The following is a 14,975-nucleotide window of genomic DNA, read 5'->3' as shown; positions in this document are numbered from 1 at the left end:
CATGGGGCTCTCTCTCTGGGAAGGAATGCTGGGGGTTGGGGTGCTCTATGGGTCCCATGGGGCTCTCTCAGGGAAGGAATGCTGGGGGGGTGCCCTGCGGATCCCATGGGGCTCTCTCTCAGGGAAGGAATGCTGGGGGGGTGCCCTGTGGGTCCCATGGGGCTCTCTCTCTGGGAAGGAATGCTGGGGGTTGGGGTGCTCTATGGGTCCCATGGGGCTCTCTCAGGGAAGGAATGCTGGGGGTTGGGGTGCCCTGTGGGTCCCATGGGGATCTCTCTGGGAAGGAATGCTGGGGGGGGGGTGCCCTGTGGGTCCCATGGGGATCTCTCAGGGAAGGAATGCTGGAGGGGGGTGCTCTATGGGTCCCATGGGTCTCTCTCTCTGGGAAGGAATGCTGGGGGTTGGGGTGCTCTATGGGTCCCATGGGGCTCTCTCAGGGAAGGAATGCTGGGGGTTGGGGTGCCCTGTGGGTCCCATGGGGATCTCTCTGGGAAGGAATGCTGGGGGGGGGTGCCCTGTGGGTCCCATGGGGATCTCTCAGGGAAGGAATGCTGGAGGGGGGTGCTCTATGGGTCCCATGGGTCTCTCTCTCTGGGAAGGAATGCTGGGGGTTGGGGTGCTCTATGGGTCCCATGGGGCTCTCTCTCTGGGAAGGAATGCTGGGGGTTGGGGTGCTCTATGGGTCCCATGGGGCTCTCTCTCTGGGAAGGAATGCTGGGGGTTGGGGTGCTCTATGGGTCCCATGGGGCTCTCTCAGGGAAGAAATGCTGGGGGTTGGGGTGCCCTGTGGGTCCCATGGGGATCTCTCTGGGAAGGAATGCTGGAGGGGGGTGCTCTATGGGTCCCATGGGGCTCTCTCTCTGGGAAGGAATGCTGGGGGTTGGGGTGCCCTGTGGGTCCCATGGGGATCTCTCTGGGAAGGAATGCTGGGGGGGGGTGCCCTGTGGGTCCCATGGGGATCTCTCAGGGAAGGAATGCTGGAGGGGGGTGCTCTATGGGTCCCATGGGTCTCTCTCTCTGGGAAGGAATGCTGGGGGTTGGGGTGCTCTATGGGTCCCATGGGGCTCTCTCTCTGGGAAGGAATGCTGGGGGTTGGGGTGCTCTATGGGTCCCATGGGGCTCTCTCTCTGGGAAGGAATGCTGGGGGTTGGGGTGCTCTATGGGTCCCATGGGGCTCTCTCAGGGAAGAAATGCTGGGGGTTGGGGTGCCCTGTGGGTCCCATGGGGATCTCTCTGGGAAGGAATGCTGGAGGGGGGTGCTCTATGGGTCCCATGGGGCTCTCTCTCTGGGAAGGAATGCTGGGGGTTGGGGTGCTCTATGGGTCCCATGGGGCTCTCTCTCTGGGAAGGAATGCTGGGGGTTGGGGTGCTCTATGGGTCCCATGGGGCTCTCTCAGGGAAGAAATGCTGGGGGTTGGGGTGCCCTGTGGGTCCCATGGGGATCTCTCAGGGAAGGAATGCTGGAGGGGGGTGCTCTATGGGTCCCGTGGGGCTCTCTCTCAGGGAAGGAATGCTGGGGGGGCATGTGTTTCGGGATATTGAGGTTGGGGAGGGGGTGGGGCTGGCCTTCCCTTTGTTCTGCTTTTAGGGCCTCGCAGAACTTGGGGGAGGGGCTTGGCCATTTAAGAAAGGGGCGGGGCATAGGTGGTCCCTCCTTCTCTCCTCCAGAGAAAGGCGGGGGTGAACCAGGCAGAGTCCCTCGGCTCCTCCTCAGTCCCCGGCCCCCTGAATCCGCCGAACCGCCCTTGAAGGTTGGGAGAGGGCTGGGCCTGGGGCTGGAGGCTGGAACGGAGGAAGGGCGGCCCTGGAGCCCCAGCTCCCAGGAAAGGCCCTCCTCCTTCTCCGCGCCTGCCTCCCTCCCTCCCTCCCTGGGCTCTTTTTCTCTCCTCCTTCTTCCCTTCTTCCTTCCTTCCGTCCTTCCTTTCCGGCTGCCTCCGCCCTGCAGCGCCGCTAACCCCGGCCGGCCTCCGCTCGCCTCCCTCCCAGGACCCCTCGCCCTTCCCCGGCCCCAGACACACCGAGACCCTCCCCATGCCCCCCGGCCGCCCCTGAGCCACCCTTCTCCGGCTCCGGCTCCGGCTCCGGCTCCGGCTCCTGGCCCTTCTTCCGCAGGCGAGGCCAGGCGGCGATGGAGTCCCAGTGCGAGTACTTCATGTACTTCCCGGCGGTGCCCTTCCCGGCCCGGGAGGTGCTGATGGGCGAACCGGGCCGGTACCGGGCCCTCCCGCGGCGGAACCACCTCTACCTGGGCGAGACGGTCCGCTTCCTGCTGGTCCTGCGCTGCCGCTCCTCCTCCTCCTGCTCCTCGTCTTCGGGGGGCTCCCGGGCGCCTTGGGGGGAGCTGGCCGGCTCCCTCTCGGCCCTGGCCAGCGTCAGTCCGGGAGCCGGGGCGGGGGACGAGGCCGCGGCGGAGCCTCTCCTGCTCGGGGACCCGGAGGAGCCGCAGGAGGAGCAGGGGCCCCGCGGCCAGCCGCCTTTGGGGGCCGCCGAGGGCGAGGGGGCCGCGGTGGGTGGGGGTCCCTCGGCGGCCTCCTCTTCGTCCTCCTCGGCCCCCGCCGCCTCGGGCGCCCGCCGGACCCCCTTCCGCCAATGCCGGGCGCTGCTGACCCACGGCCACGGAGCCTCGGGGAAGCCCCCCGCCGGGGTGAGGAAGGCCGGGGGGACGGAGGGGTGCGGGCGGGGGAGGGCTCGGGGCTGCTGCCACCCCAGAGGACCCCTGACCGGCCCCCTCCGCCCCGCAGGTGCCCCTCGAGGAGCCCATCGTCTCGACGGACGAGGTGATCTTCCCCTTGACCATCTCGCTGGACAAGCTGCCCCCGGCCACCCTCAAGGCCAAGGTGAGAGGGATCCCATCCTCTTTGGGGGGGGTGCAGCCAGGGTCCCGCAGGCGACGCCCCTCCCTCCCTCCCTCCCTCCTCTCCTCAGATCGTGGTGACCGTCTGGAAGCGGGACCAAGAGAAGGCCGAGGTCAGGGAGCGCGGCTACCTGAGCATCCTGCAGGATCGGGCCCCTTCCCAGACCTTCCGCGAGGAGCAAGGCGCCTTCAAGGCCCAAGGTGAGAAGGCCCCGAGGGCGTCTCTGGGGGGGGGGGGGTCGGGCTCGCAGCCTCCCTGGCCCAGACTGGCACCCTCACCCCCTTCTCCCCTCCCCTCAGTGAGCACCATGCTGACGGTCCTGCCGCCCCCGGAGGTCAAATGCCAGCAGCTCAACGTTTCAGGGAAACACTTGACGGTGCTCAAAGGTGGGGAGCCTCGGGGGGGCACCCCCTTTTCCTCTCCGCCCCACGGAGGCTGCCACGCGGGAGCCTCCCTCCCTCCCTCCGTGGGCTCTGGGCCTCTTGCTCCCCCGCCCCTCCAGGTGGGCTTCGCCTCCTTGCCCCCAGGGCGCCTCTTGGGGTCCTGCAGCTTTCCCTTTTGCACCCCCCCCCCCCCAGTTTTGAACTCGGCCTCCCAGGAGGAGATGTCGGTGTGGGACGTCCGGATCCTTCCCAATTTCAACGCCAGTTACCTTCCGATGATGCCGGATGGGTCCGTCTTGCTGGTCGATGATGTTTGGTAAGGAAAAGTGTGTGTGGGGGAGAATGGAGGAGGGGTCACAGGGGGTGCTGGCCTCTCCCAGTCGACCCCCCTCCGAAGCTGTCTCAGGCTGGAATGCGCCAAAGAGCCCCCCCCCCAAATCCAGCACTGCCTCCTCCCTCATTCACCCAGTCCTCCCCCCCCCCATGCTTTTGCCCCTGCCCTTTCTTTCCCAACGCTAAAGTGCCCCAAATGGCCTCCTCTCTTTGGGGGCCCATTTGGCCCTTTTTGCTGCTGCAGAGAGGGCCCTTCCCAGGCCAGGTGTGGGGAGAGCAGAACGGCTCAGGGTTGCATTGTCCGAGGCCAGAGGTCTTCGGAGAAATGGGGGGTGGGTGGGGGGTGGGCTAGACCAGTTTTAATAAAGACTGAGGGGGAAATTCCAGGTGGGTTTCACAGCCCTGATGATTTGAGAGAAGGGCAGCAGTATTTTGGCCCTTTCGCTTTTCTGTCCCATTTCCATTTGCGTGGCACCCCACCCACCCTCAAGTTGCCCCTTCCTTCCAGTTATGGGCCACCACAACCCCACCACAACCTTTCTCCTTCACCCTGCCAGCCCCAGGGTCCCTGCATGGAGCTGGGCACTCTTCCAGGTGCTGCCCCTAGCCCTGCCTGCCCCATCACTCCAGCCAGCCAAGAGATGCCCAGCTTCATGGTGTATGTGTGTGTGGGGGTATCTGAGTGGCTGGGAGAACAGCCAAAGTGCCCCCCACTCACTCCTCTTCTTCTGACCCCCACAGCCACCAGTCGGGAGAAGTCTCCATGGCCTCCTTCTGCCGCGTCTCCTCCTCCGCCACTTCCTGCCCCCCCTGCTCCCTCCGGGCTCTTGAGGAGCAGAACTTCCTCTTCCAGTTAGAGGCCCCGGAGCAGCCCCCCAACAGTGCCAAGGAGGTGACGGCCCTCTCCCCCAGAGAAAGGGCTCAGGCCCTGTCAGGCTTCCTGCATTGCCCACTGAAGGCAGGGAGGGGGCTCTCTACCCCAGAGAGGGGACTGTGGTCAGTGGGGGGCCTCCCACCCCTCCCCATTAAGCCCATGTCCCCACTTTCCTACCTTGCAGGGCCTGGAGGTTCCTCTCATCGCAGTAGTCCAGTGGTCGACCCCCAAGCTCCCCTTCACCACCAGCATCTACACTCACTACAGGTGAGGAGAGACCCCTGTGTTCATCTCCTCCCCCAGCCTCCTCCTGGGGTTGGCCTATCCCTGCAAGTCTCACTGGGCACATCTCTACATTGAAACTCACTGGGCACAGTTGCTGTGTGTGTGTGTGCGCGCGCGTGCGTGCGCGCTGGCTTATCTAGAGACTCTGAGCCCAAGGGCCTTTGGGTGTGTTGGGGCACCTCTCCTACACCTGAAGCCAGAACAGGGGGGTGGATTCAGCCCTAGAGCTAGAGCAAGGGGTGGAGGGCAACAAGCAGCCTCTTGGTCTTGGTCTCCACATACACACACGCATGCATGCATGCACGCACATGAGCCAGAAGAGTGGTCTTGGGCCAAGTGAGTGGAGCCAAATTGGGCAGGCACTGGCCACCTGTGGGGTTTTGTTCTCCTTCTGCAGTTTCCAGGAGGAGGCCAGGCTGCCTGGAGAGGGAGTCCCTCTTTCAGGACCCATTGGTGAAACGCCCTGGGAAACTCCAGGCCTCAGGATGAAGGGGAGAGGGAGGGAAGCTTGCCTTCTGGAGACCTGGGGGAATGTCACAGGAGTCCCGCTTTCTGTTGTTTGAAGAGAAAAGGGACATGTCATCTGCGGCCGGTGCATGTCAGTGTGGCTGGCTGTGTTTGGTGGAATCGTCACCTAACATTTGGGGGGGCGGAGAAAAACGGGGATGGGTTTCTCTACCAGACCCCCCCCCCCGCCAGCACTCAAGGCTCTCACTCTCCTCCAGGCTGCCAAGCATCCGCCTGGCCCGTCCCCGGTTCGTGATGACGGCAGAGTGCCCTTCACCCGTCCCCCTCCATCGCCGCTTCACCGTCACCTACACCCTCATCAACAACCTGCAAGACTTCCTGGCCGTGCGCTTGGTGTGGACGCCAGAAAGCGCCGCTGCCAGTGAGTGATGGGGATGGGGGGGCTTTGGCCTGTTGGGGGGCTTGGTGGGATGGGGGGACTCCTTGCTAGGCAGATGGTGACTGGGGGAGAGAAATACGGATTGGTGCAAGAAAATGTTGGTTGTGGCAATAGGCTGTGTTGGGAAGGGAGAAATAAAACCTTCAGGTTCAGGCACAGTGTAGAGGAGCAGGACACTGTCAAAAAGCAGAAATGGTTAAAAGGCAGAACCTAGAGTGCTCTGACCTCTAACCTGCTGAATAAGTGGCTAAGGCATGTACTCAGCGGCAGCTGGAAAGTTGGGAAGCAGCTTTGAAGGAGGAAGCGGAGCATCTTGGCTCGCCCTGCAGAGGACCATAGAGCTGGTAGGGAGTGGGGTTGAAGAGCTGCAAGGTTCCCATGCTTTGCGCATGAAGCTCTCTAGCCCCCCCCCCCAACATACAAACCAGGCAGCACATTCCTTGGCAAACATGGTGTACCATTTCAAGCCAGGACTGCCTAGAGTGCATCAGGAAAGGCCCCCATTGCAGCTGGGCATGGGGTGGAGGGTAGAGAAGGGGTAGCGGCAGCAGGTGCCCCTTCCTGCAGCCAGTCCTTTCCGCTCACCTCAGTTTTGCCCCACTTTTCTCCTTTTTTCCTCCCTTTCCACACACCTCAGCAGGTCAGTCAAGATGCACCGCTTGCTCCTTTAAAGATGCTTCCAAACTGCTGAGCGCCAAATACCATACCATGACCCCCCACATTGGAAGAGGATGAGAATAAGAAGATGGTCACAGGCATGTCCTACTATACAGTACACAGACTGAATGAAAGAGGGTCAGAAAAAAAAGCAATGTGTGGGTACAAAAGTATCATGCAAAGTGTCATCTCTTAATTCAGTCTGAGTCCAGTCCAATAGAGGAGAAGGTGCAACTGCTCACTTACTCTCTCGACTCTTTTAAATTATGCAAAAGCAGAACCCATTAATTTTACATGTCAAAAGAGCAGACCATGTGTTGAATATATGGCACCAGGCAATAATTTGGAATGGCCAAAAGAGCAGATTATCAGAAAGTGAGACACTGAAACATGTATCAGCCCTTTCTGCGAGCCGAGGGGTGGGCATGGGGGCCTGCTGCTGCTGGGCTTGCTCCCCATGGCATCATTAGCCTGGGCTGCAAGCATGGGGGTACCTAGTGCGTCCTCCCCCAGAACAAGGCTGGTCCCGTTTGCCAGCCCTGACCTCTGGCTATGACTTGCAGGCAAGAAGCTCTCCCATGAGGAGCGGCGTGCCATTCAGGACACCCAGGAGGCTATCGTGTGCCACACGCCCCTGAACAACCTGGGCTTCTCCCGCAAAGGCAGCGCCCGCACTTTCTGTGTCACATTCCAGGCCCTGCGTGCTGGTTTGTATGAGGTAAACACACACACACACACACACACACCCCACATTGTCAGAAAGGAGAGCGCACAGATTAAGGGCAGCCAGGTGGGGGTACTGCCAGAGCCTGGCTTCCTGGTTCGGCTGCAGCTGAGTCCATTGGCAATGTGGGAGCCAGGGCCAAAGAGTGCCCTTTGCAGCCCCCCAGCGCTGGGGAGGACAGGTGGGGGGAGTGGGTCCGGGGGCAGGGCAAGGTAGGCTCTGGCAATGACATGGAAGGGGCCTCATGAACCACCCCCAGGGGTGCTGCTGAGTACTTCCGCTTTGTGGTGGGTGCCACTTTGGGGACCTGGCTCAGTTCCCATAGAGCATCTGTCTTCAGTGTGTCTGCCCTCCCACCTCCCCAGCTATCCCAAGCTTCTCCTGCTGTGAGGAATGGCTTTTTCCAGCCTTAAGAGCTGTTGAGATTCTGTTCCCTGAGAGCTGGGAGGAAGCAGGAGCTCTGCCAAGCCACTGGCTCCCTGACTCGACCTCTCTACAACGCTGGCATCCTGGGAGCTACAGTTTGGGGTGGCACTGGACCTGCTTTCTGGCTGCAAATTCTGCATACTGGATGCCACAGGAAGCACTCTTAGCAGTTCACGTGGGACCGGAGCGCTACCTGTCTATCACTCAGCAATGTGAAAGAGGCTTCTCTCTATCTTCCTCCGCAGCTCTCCCAGCACATGAAGCTGAAGCTCCAGTTCACGGCCAGTGTCTCGAACCCACCCCCAGAGGCCCGGCCCGTCTCCCGCAAGAGCAGCCCGGGCAGCCCCGCTGTCAGAGAGCTGGTTGAACGGCACCAGGCCAGCTTGGGGCGCTCCCAGAGCTTCTCCCACCAGCAGCCGGCGCGGGGTCACCTCATGAGGTGTGTGTTGTTGTAGCAGGCTGCAGGGTCCCTTGGAAGGAGGCCAGTGGAGGGAGCGGGCCGAAGAGCTGGGAATCCCGGGGACAGGTGGGGGGGGGTCTTCCTCTTGCGCCCTGCCGCCCTTCACACACTGAGACGCCTCTCCTTCTTTCCCAATCCTCCCCACAGGTCGGGCAGTGTCATGGAGCGCCGAGCCATCACTCCACCCGTGGGTTCCCCTGTGGGGCGCCCCCTTTACTTGCCCCCCGACAAGGCCGCTCTTTCTCTTGACAAAATTGCCAAACGGGAATGCAAGGTGCTGGTCATCACCCCCGGCACATGATAGCTAGGGCTGAAGAAGCCCAAATCCCCACCCTGGAAAGGAGGGTGCTGCTGCGTCCTGCTACCCTACGGCAGAACATCCCGCTACTGAAATGCTCCTTTGCCGCTCCCATCATGTTGCCCTGCCCCCTGGTATGCTCCCCCCTGCCATGCCACTGTTTACTCAGAAAACCTCTCTGCTGCACCCAGAGCACACAGGGGGCCTCCCTCTGCGCCCCCCCTGTCTTCATGCCAGGGCCCCCGCAAAACCACTCCCAGCTGCCAGCAGACTCTCTTGGCTGTGCCAGTGGTCAGTCCATGGGTGCCAGTGCCACGGCACAAAGGCCACCTGCTACTGCCCTGCAACCATCTCATAGACTGCTGTGCTGCCCCCTGCTGGTGGAGGGGCAGCTGAGCTGGAGGGGCACTCTGCTCTTCCTCCTTTCACACTGGATTGAGCCACTTGGTTCTCAGAAGGGAAGGCAGGATGGACAAGATCCCTTCCTCCAATGGGGCAATGCTCTGGCCCCTGTCTGCTGCTGGGGAGGCTTTCAGCTTCAAGCCCCCACCTCAGACGCCAGGCGGTCTCCCTGCCACCCTTCTGCTCCATCTGCCATCTCAGGCCAAAGCGCCCTCCCATTGCACTTTATTTAATTTTTTGTTATTTATATGTATTTTTAAAGTTTGCCTCAAGCATCTCCAACTGTATGTGTGTGTTTGTGAATAAACGGCACTGGCTGACTGGCTGGAAATGAGACCTGTTTTCTGGAGGCATCTCTGGCTGCATCATGGAGGAATTGGGGGGAGAAAACACATGGAAACCCCCACCTCTTTCCTCTCTGCATAAAGACACTGAGCCCAGTAGGGTTTTTCCATCACTAACAGAGAAGGCCCTAGGATTTCTGGTTCCCCTCCACTCCTCTGCAGGTGAGGCAGATGGAATGGGATCAGGGTCCTATGACCAGGGTGGATGACTGGCCTTAGGGATCGGGAGACGTGAAAGGCAACCATGTAAACTTCCCTTGCCTGGCTGAGAGTTTCATAATGGAAAGACAGTTGTAAAGAAGTCTCTTTATAATCACAGTCAGGCAGAAACTGCAAACCCTTCCTAGTTCCTTCTCCCCTTTCTGTAGTCCTGGAAAGCAGGACATCACTCCACATGCTACCTGGGACCAGAGATATGGCAGCCCACCACTCCAGTGCATTTGTCCAGCAGCCAGGCCAGACCCCTTGCACCTGGGGCAGCCAGAGTGAGCAGACAGAAACCTTAGACACAAAGTTGTCTGGGTCTATGCCTTCAAGTCACCTGTCAACTTATGGCGACCCCATGAAATTTGAGAGGGCTATCTTGGGCAAGGAATCCTCAAGAGGTGGTTTTGATGTTTCTCCCCTCTGAAATAGAGCCTCCAGCACCTGCTGTTCCCTGGCGATCTCCCAAGTACTAACCAGGGCTGACCCTTAACTTCCAAGGTCAGGATCTGGTGCCTTTAGGTCCTTCTGAAGAAAGGAGGGACACAAGGGTGCATATTCCTCCCCTGGCTGCAACACAGTACATATACTTGCGACCAGCACCAAGCAAGTCAATCCAGAGCGCCCCTCTCATTCCTCTCCTGCCCCGGGCTTTAAGGCAACCTGTTCCCCAAGAGTGCAACAGCCCTGCAATGTCCTCCCGCAATGACAGACCAGGAGGCTCCACCTTGGACAAGTTGCTCTTAAGGTTTTGAGGAGCTGCAGACATTCTCCAGTTTAGCTTGCTGGCCGTTAGGGCAGCCTTCTCATCCCATGTTATTCAAAGTGGTGGTCTGTGAATGGCTGACAGGCCACAAAGATCTACCAGAAACAGTTACAGCCATGAGACATAAATACGGTTCGAATCTCAGGCATATTAGCAGGAAAGAACTGCCAGTCCTCCGCATCGGTTAGATTCCAACCATGTTTCTAAAACTATAATTATTCAGCAAAGACATGAGTGCTTTATTTATTTATTCCACATGATACAGCTGCCAGCACTCCACTTTTTTTATACCCCAATCCCCACAATGAGTGCATAGCCCCAGACAGTAACGATCATGAATTTCTTAGTGAACCCTCCAACTGGTGTTCACACGAACAGGGGAGATGCATATGGCAGGCAGGCAGGCAGGAAGAGGCTCTGCTCTCGCTTCCTGCCACCCCAAAATTTCCAGAGTCCCACCAAGAGACACTGATTCTTGCTCAGACGGCCACAGGCTCTCGGATGCTGTTCTGCCTCTTCACCACAAAGAGCTTCTGTCCTGAGATGGTCACAAGGAAGGAGTGCTCCCCAAACACCACTGCGTAAACAGAGAGAGCAAGTTGCACCAACACAGCGGGCTGGCAAGGCTTCTACTAGAACTCCTTCCTAAAATTTAGGTAAAACCTCTTTTTAGCCAAACCCCACCTTACCCCCTTCCATAGCAGGCTGAGACCCTCCGACTGAGGCAGAGCGCTCTCTGCCTCCTCCTACTCCTCTTCCTGGGTCAAAAACAGCAAGCAGAGGACTGAGCCAGCTCTCTGCCGCCTCCTCCTTCTGGGCGGGAGCAGCAGAATACTCAGCCCCACTTGAGCCCATCTTACAATCATAGGTTCATAGAGTTGGAAGAGACCAGAAGGGCCATCCAATCCAACTCCCTGCCATGCAGGAACTCTCAATCAAAGCATCCCTGACAGATGGCCATCCAGCCTCTGCTTTAAAGACCTCCAAGGAAGGAGACTCCACCAAAAGCTCCGAGGAAGGAGTGTGTTCCTCTGTCAAACAGCCCTTACTCTCAGGAAGTTCCTCCTAATGTTGAGGTGGAATCTCTTTTCCTGGAGCTTCCATCAACTGCTCCAGGTCCTGTTCTCTGGAGCAGCAGAAAATAAGCTTGCTCCCTCCTCAGTATGACACCCCTTCAGGTACTTAACGAGGGCTATCATAGCCATCATAACCAGAGCCAGTCCTTGGCCCCAGGCGCCTCAATAGGCCCACCTGGGCATCCTCCTCTTGCTCCTCACCTGAGATGCGGCGGAAGGGCACCTCCGGGCAGCGGGGAAGGCGGAAGGCGCAGGCCGTGCGCACCAGCTCTGAGATTGCCCCTGCCGCTCGCTCATCGTTCTCCAGGTCTCCTGCCGACTGTGGGAGAAAAAGGAAGATGAGGAGGGGAAGAGGAAGGTGAAATTCGAGGAAGATGGAGGAGGAGGAGGAGAATCAAGGGAAGTAATAGTGACACTCTGCTCTGCTTTGGTCAGGCCCCACCTGGAATAACACTGTGTCCAGTTCTGGGCCCCACAATTCAAAATGGATGTGGAGAAACGTCCAAAGGAGGGCAACTAAAATGGTGAAGGGTCCGGAAACCATTAAGCTCTATGAAGAATGACTGAGGGAGATGGGGATATTTAGCCTGGAGAAGAGAAGGTTAAGAGGTGATATGAGAGCCCTGTTTAAATACTTGAAGGGAGGCCATATTCAGGAAGGAGCAAGCTTGTTTTCTGCTGCTCCAGAGAATAGGACCCAATGGGGCAATTGGTGTAAGCTAAAGGAAAAGAGATTGCAGCTCAACATTAGGAGGGACTTCCTGAGAGTCAGGGCTGTTCGACTGTGTAACCCACTCCTTCCTTTCAGAGTGATGGACTCTCCTTCCTTGGAGGCTGTCTTTAAGCAGAGGCTGGATGGCCATCTGTCAATGGGGATGCTTGGACGGAGAGTTCCTGCATGGCAGAAGGGGGTTGCTCTTCCAACTCTAGGATTCTATGAGGAGGAACAAGGGGCAGAAGGAAGAGGAGGAAGGAAAGAGAGGAGGAAGGAGGGAGGGAGAGAAGAAGGAAGGAAGGAACGAAGGAAGGAAGGAAGGACAGAAGAGGCGAGAGCGGGAGGCTCAGCCGCGGGTCCTTGTCCTATCAGGGCCGCTCTTCGCGGGGGAGAGTCGCGTGTCCGGTGGCAGCCCCCGTCCTTTCGTCCGTCGGTGAGTCAGTGAGCCTGCCCCTCCCTCCCTCCCTCCCTCCCTCCCCTCCCTTCCCGCCGAGCGCGGAGGGCCGGACTGACCGCCAGCACGGCGCCGTCGCAGATGACCAGGTACCCGGTCTGGTCCGGGACGCGCTCCAGGCCCTGCGTCAGCGTCGCCGCCGCCACAGCCGCCGTCGCCTGCGGAAGAAAAGAGGAAGAGAGGAAGCGCCGGATGGAGCCCCGCGGGTCCCGCCTCGGCCCTCGCCCCGGCCCCGGCTTCCTTCCCTCCGAAGAGACCCACCATCTTCCCGCCGGACCCCGCCAGGATGAGGCGAGCCGACTTCCGGCAACAACTCTGCAGCCGCTCTGGGATCCTGCGCCTCTATGGCTCCGGCTCCTGACCCGCCCCCGCCCCCACGAACAACCTGAGTACGGTGTCAATCAACTCCCTGCCGAGTCACCATTGGTCCGCGTTTCCTATGAAGGCGTGACCCAAGAGGGGCGCACTCGGACGGCGGCCTGCGAGGAACATTCCTCCCCGATTACTAGTAATAGCGCGGGAGGAAGGAACAGGAGGTGGCCAGGGCCCTCCTGCCATAGAGACAGGGAGGGCAGAGCGGCCCGCCCTTTGGCGCCCCAATGGCTTCCTCCAGCCAGGCCTTTTCTTCCGGGGCCTCCGGAACTCCCTCCCGCCGGAGCTGGCCTGGCGCTCCCGGCCCGGGGCTCTCGCTCGGCTTCGCGCGGGGAACCTGGAATGTGGGCTCCATGGAGGCGCCGCAGCGCTGCTCCCGGGCCGTTCTGCTTTCGCCGCAACTGCCTTTCAAGTGCTGCTTGAAGAGCCTCGTTCCAGCGTTTCCTTCGGAACATTCGGCAACTTTTTGGGTTCCTCCGTTTCGCTTTTTGTTGCTTCATTGATTTCGAACTCCGGCATTTCCTGCATTTGAAGAGTGTCTCTGAAACTGCTGTCAGCCGCCTTGAGTTTCAGTCCGTAAAAGGCGGGATATAAACAGATATAACGAAGGTGATAATGATAATAATGATAATGATCATATTCCTTTGTGTCCAATAAACTCCCAAATGGGAGAAAGAAGAAAACTCAGTAAATGAGGGAAGCAAAAGGGAAGGATACCCACCCAGCCTCCGCCTTTTGCCCTGGCCCTCGCTCTTAGGACCATAGACTTGGAAGAGAGGCACACTCCACCCGCCCTTCTGCCATGCGGGATACATACAACCATGGAGCCATAGAGCAGGAAGATCCTCCTCCAAGGGCCACCCAGTCCACCCGCCCTTCTGCCATTCAGGATACATACAACCATGGAGCCATAGAGCAGGAAGATCCTCCTCCAAGGGCCACCCACCCGCCCTTCTGCCATTCAGGATACATACAACCATGGAGCCATAGAGTTGGAAGCTACTCAAGGGGCACCCAGTCCACCCGCCCTTCTGCCATGCGGGATACATACAACCATGGAGCCATAGAGCAGGAAGATCCTCCTCCAAGGGCCACCCAGTCCACCCGCCCTTCTGCCATTCAGGATACATACAACCATGGAGCCATAGAGCAGGAAGATCCTCCTCCAAGGGCCACCCACCCGCCCTTCTGCCATTCAGGATACATACAACCATGGAGCCATAGAGTTGGAAGCTACTCAAGGGGCACCCAGGCCACCTGCCCTTCTGCCATGCAGGATACATACAACCATGGAGCCATAGAGTTGGAAGCTACTCAAGGGGCACCCAGTCCACCCGCCCTTCTGCCATTCAGGATACATACAACCATGGAGCCATAGAGTTGGAAGCTACTCAAGGGGCACCCAGGCCACCTGCCCTTCTGCCATGCAGGATACATACAACCATGGAGCCATAGAGTTGGAAGCTACTCAAGGGGCACCCAGTCCACCCGCCCTTCTGCCATTCAGGATACATACAACCATGGAGCCATAGAGTTGGAAGCTACTCAAGGGGCACCCAGGCCACCTGCCCTTCTGCCATTCAGGATACATACAACCATGGAGCCATAGAGCAGGAAGATCCTCCTCCAAGGGCCACCCAGTCCACCCGCCCTTCTGCCATTCAGGATACATACAACCATGGAGCCATAGAGTTGGAAGCTACTCAAGGGGCACCCAGGCCACCTGCCCTTCTGCCATTCAGGATACATACAACCATGGAGCCATAGAGTTGGAAGATACTCCTCCAACTGCCACCCAGTGCCCACTCAGGCCAGAGAAGGAGGCCCGCCAGAAGCCTGTGTGAGGGCCAACTCCGCAAAGGGCATTGTGTCGGGTCGAGGGGCCACCAACTTTGGACAGAGGGCACCAGGGGCAGGCAAGCTTCTCTTCCTGGATTCCTCACTGGCTCCTTTTGTAGATTTGTAAACAATGACATGATTGCATACTTCAACATGACATGTCCATATTTGTGACTGTTTTGCACTTTTTGTTAATGCTTATAACCTACTTTTAAATAAACCAATGTATGATATTAAATTGCATCCACGCTGTGTAACGCCATAGGAGACGTGCTCCACGCCCACCTTCAGTACCTTTTGGTAGCTGAGTAGCCCTCTATGATCGTCCTAGTTGTGTGAATGGTAGAGCGTGTCTCCCGCTCTCTCAGGCACACAAACACCCACACAGCCTCCTTGGGCCATGCTGCTCTCTTTGAAGGACCCTAAGCAAGCCCTTATGCGCCCCCAAAGGAGGGAGTCTTGGTGTGGGGCACAGCTCACTGGGGCCCAGAGAGGCCTCACCTGCTCCATCACCCAGGAAGGCCAGCAAAAGACAGTCTGACTGTCAGGACCCATAGGACAGATGCAGTGAGCACAAATGCTTCCTCCAACCCCATCTCTC

At 58.9% G+C, this 14,975-nt stretch overlaps 2 protein-coding genes across 3 annotated transcripts; one reads left to right on the top strand and one right to left on the bottom strand.

Moving 5' to 3' along the window:
* The first annotated feature begins 1,743 nt into the window (after nt 1-1,743).
* Nucleotides 1,744-8,924, top strand: TRAPPC14 (trafficking protein particle complex subunit 14). Of its 2 annotated transcripts, XM_089504273.1 has the most exons (11): nt 1,745-2,644; nt 2,742-2,837; nt 2,926-3,055; nt 3,155-3,241; nt 3,434-3,554; nt 4,313-4,463; nt 4,630-4,712; nt 5,456-5,619; nt 6,858-7,012; nt 7,690-7,883; nt 8,052-8,924. In XM_089504273.1, exons 1-11 carry the CDS (start codon nt 2,129-2,131, stop codon nt 8,203-8,205), a joined length of 1,851 nt encoding a protein of 616 aa, XP_089360399.1. In that variant the 5' UTR covers nt 1,745-2,128; the 3' UTR covers nt 8,206-8,924. The 2 variants fall into 2 exon arrangements, with proteins under 2 accessions (XP_089360400.1, XP_089360399.1); XM_089504274.1 differs by lacking the exon at nt 3,155-3,241 and having other exon boundaries at nt 1,744-2,644.
* Nucleotides 8,925-10,133: 1,209 nt separating this feature from the next.
* On the bottom strand, nt 10,134-12,512 carry LAMTOR4 (late endosomal/lysosomal adaptor, MAPK and MTOR activator 4). The gene is made up of 4 exons (XM_089504321.1): nt 12,425-12,512; nt 12,223-12,321; nt 11,196-11,313; nt 10,134-10,495 (listed from the first exon to the last, which is right to left on the bottom strand). The coding sequence occupies exons 1-4, from the start codon at nt 12,425-12,427 to the stop codon at nt 10,398-10,400; spliced, it is 318 nt and encodes a 105-aa protein (XP_089360447.1). The 5' UTR covers nt 12,428-12,512; the 3' UTR covers nt 10,134-10,397.
* Between the last annotated feature and the right edge of the window lie 2,463 nt (nt 12,513-14,975).

This window comes from Sceloporus occidentalis, unplaced genomic scaffold, assembly GCF_023333645.1.
Source record: "Sceloporus occidentalis isolate IW3139 unplaced genomic scaffold, rSceOcc1.0.p SCAF_265, whole genome shotgun sequence".
NCBI lineage: Eukaryota > Metazoa > Chordata > Lepidosauria > Squamata > Phrynosomatidae > Sceloporus > Sceloporus occidentalis.
This window is presented reverse-complemented; position numbering and strand designations above follow the sequence as displayed.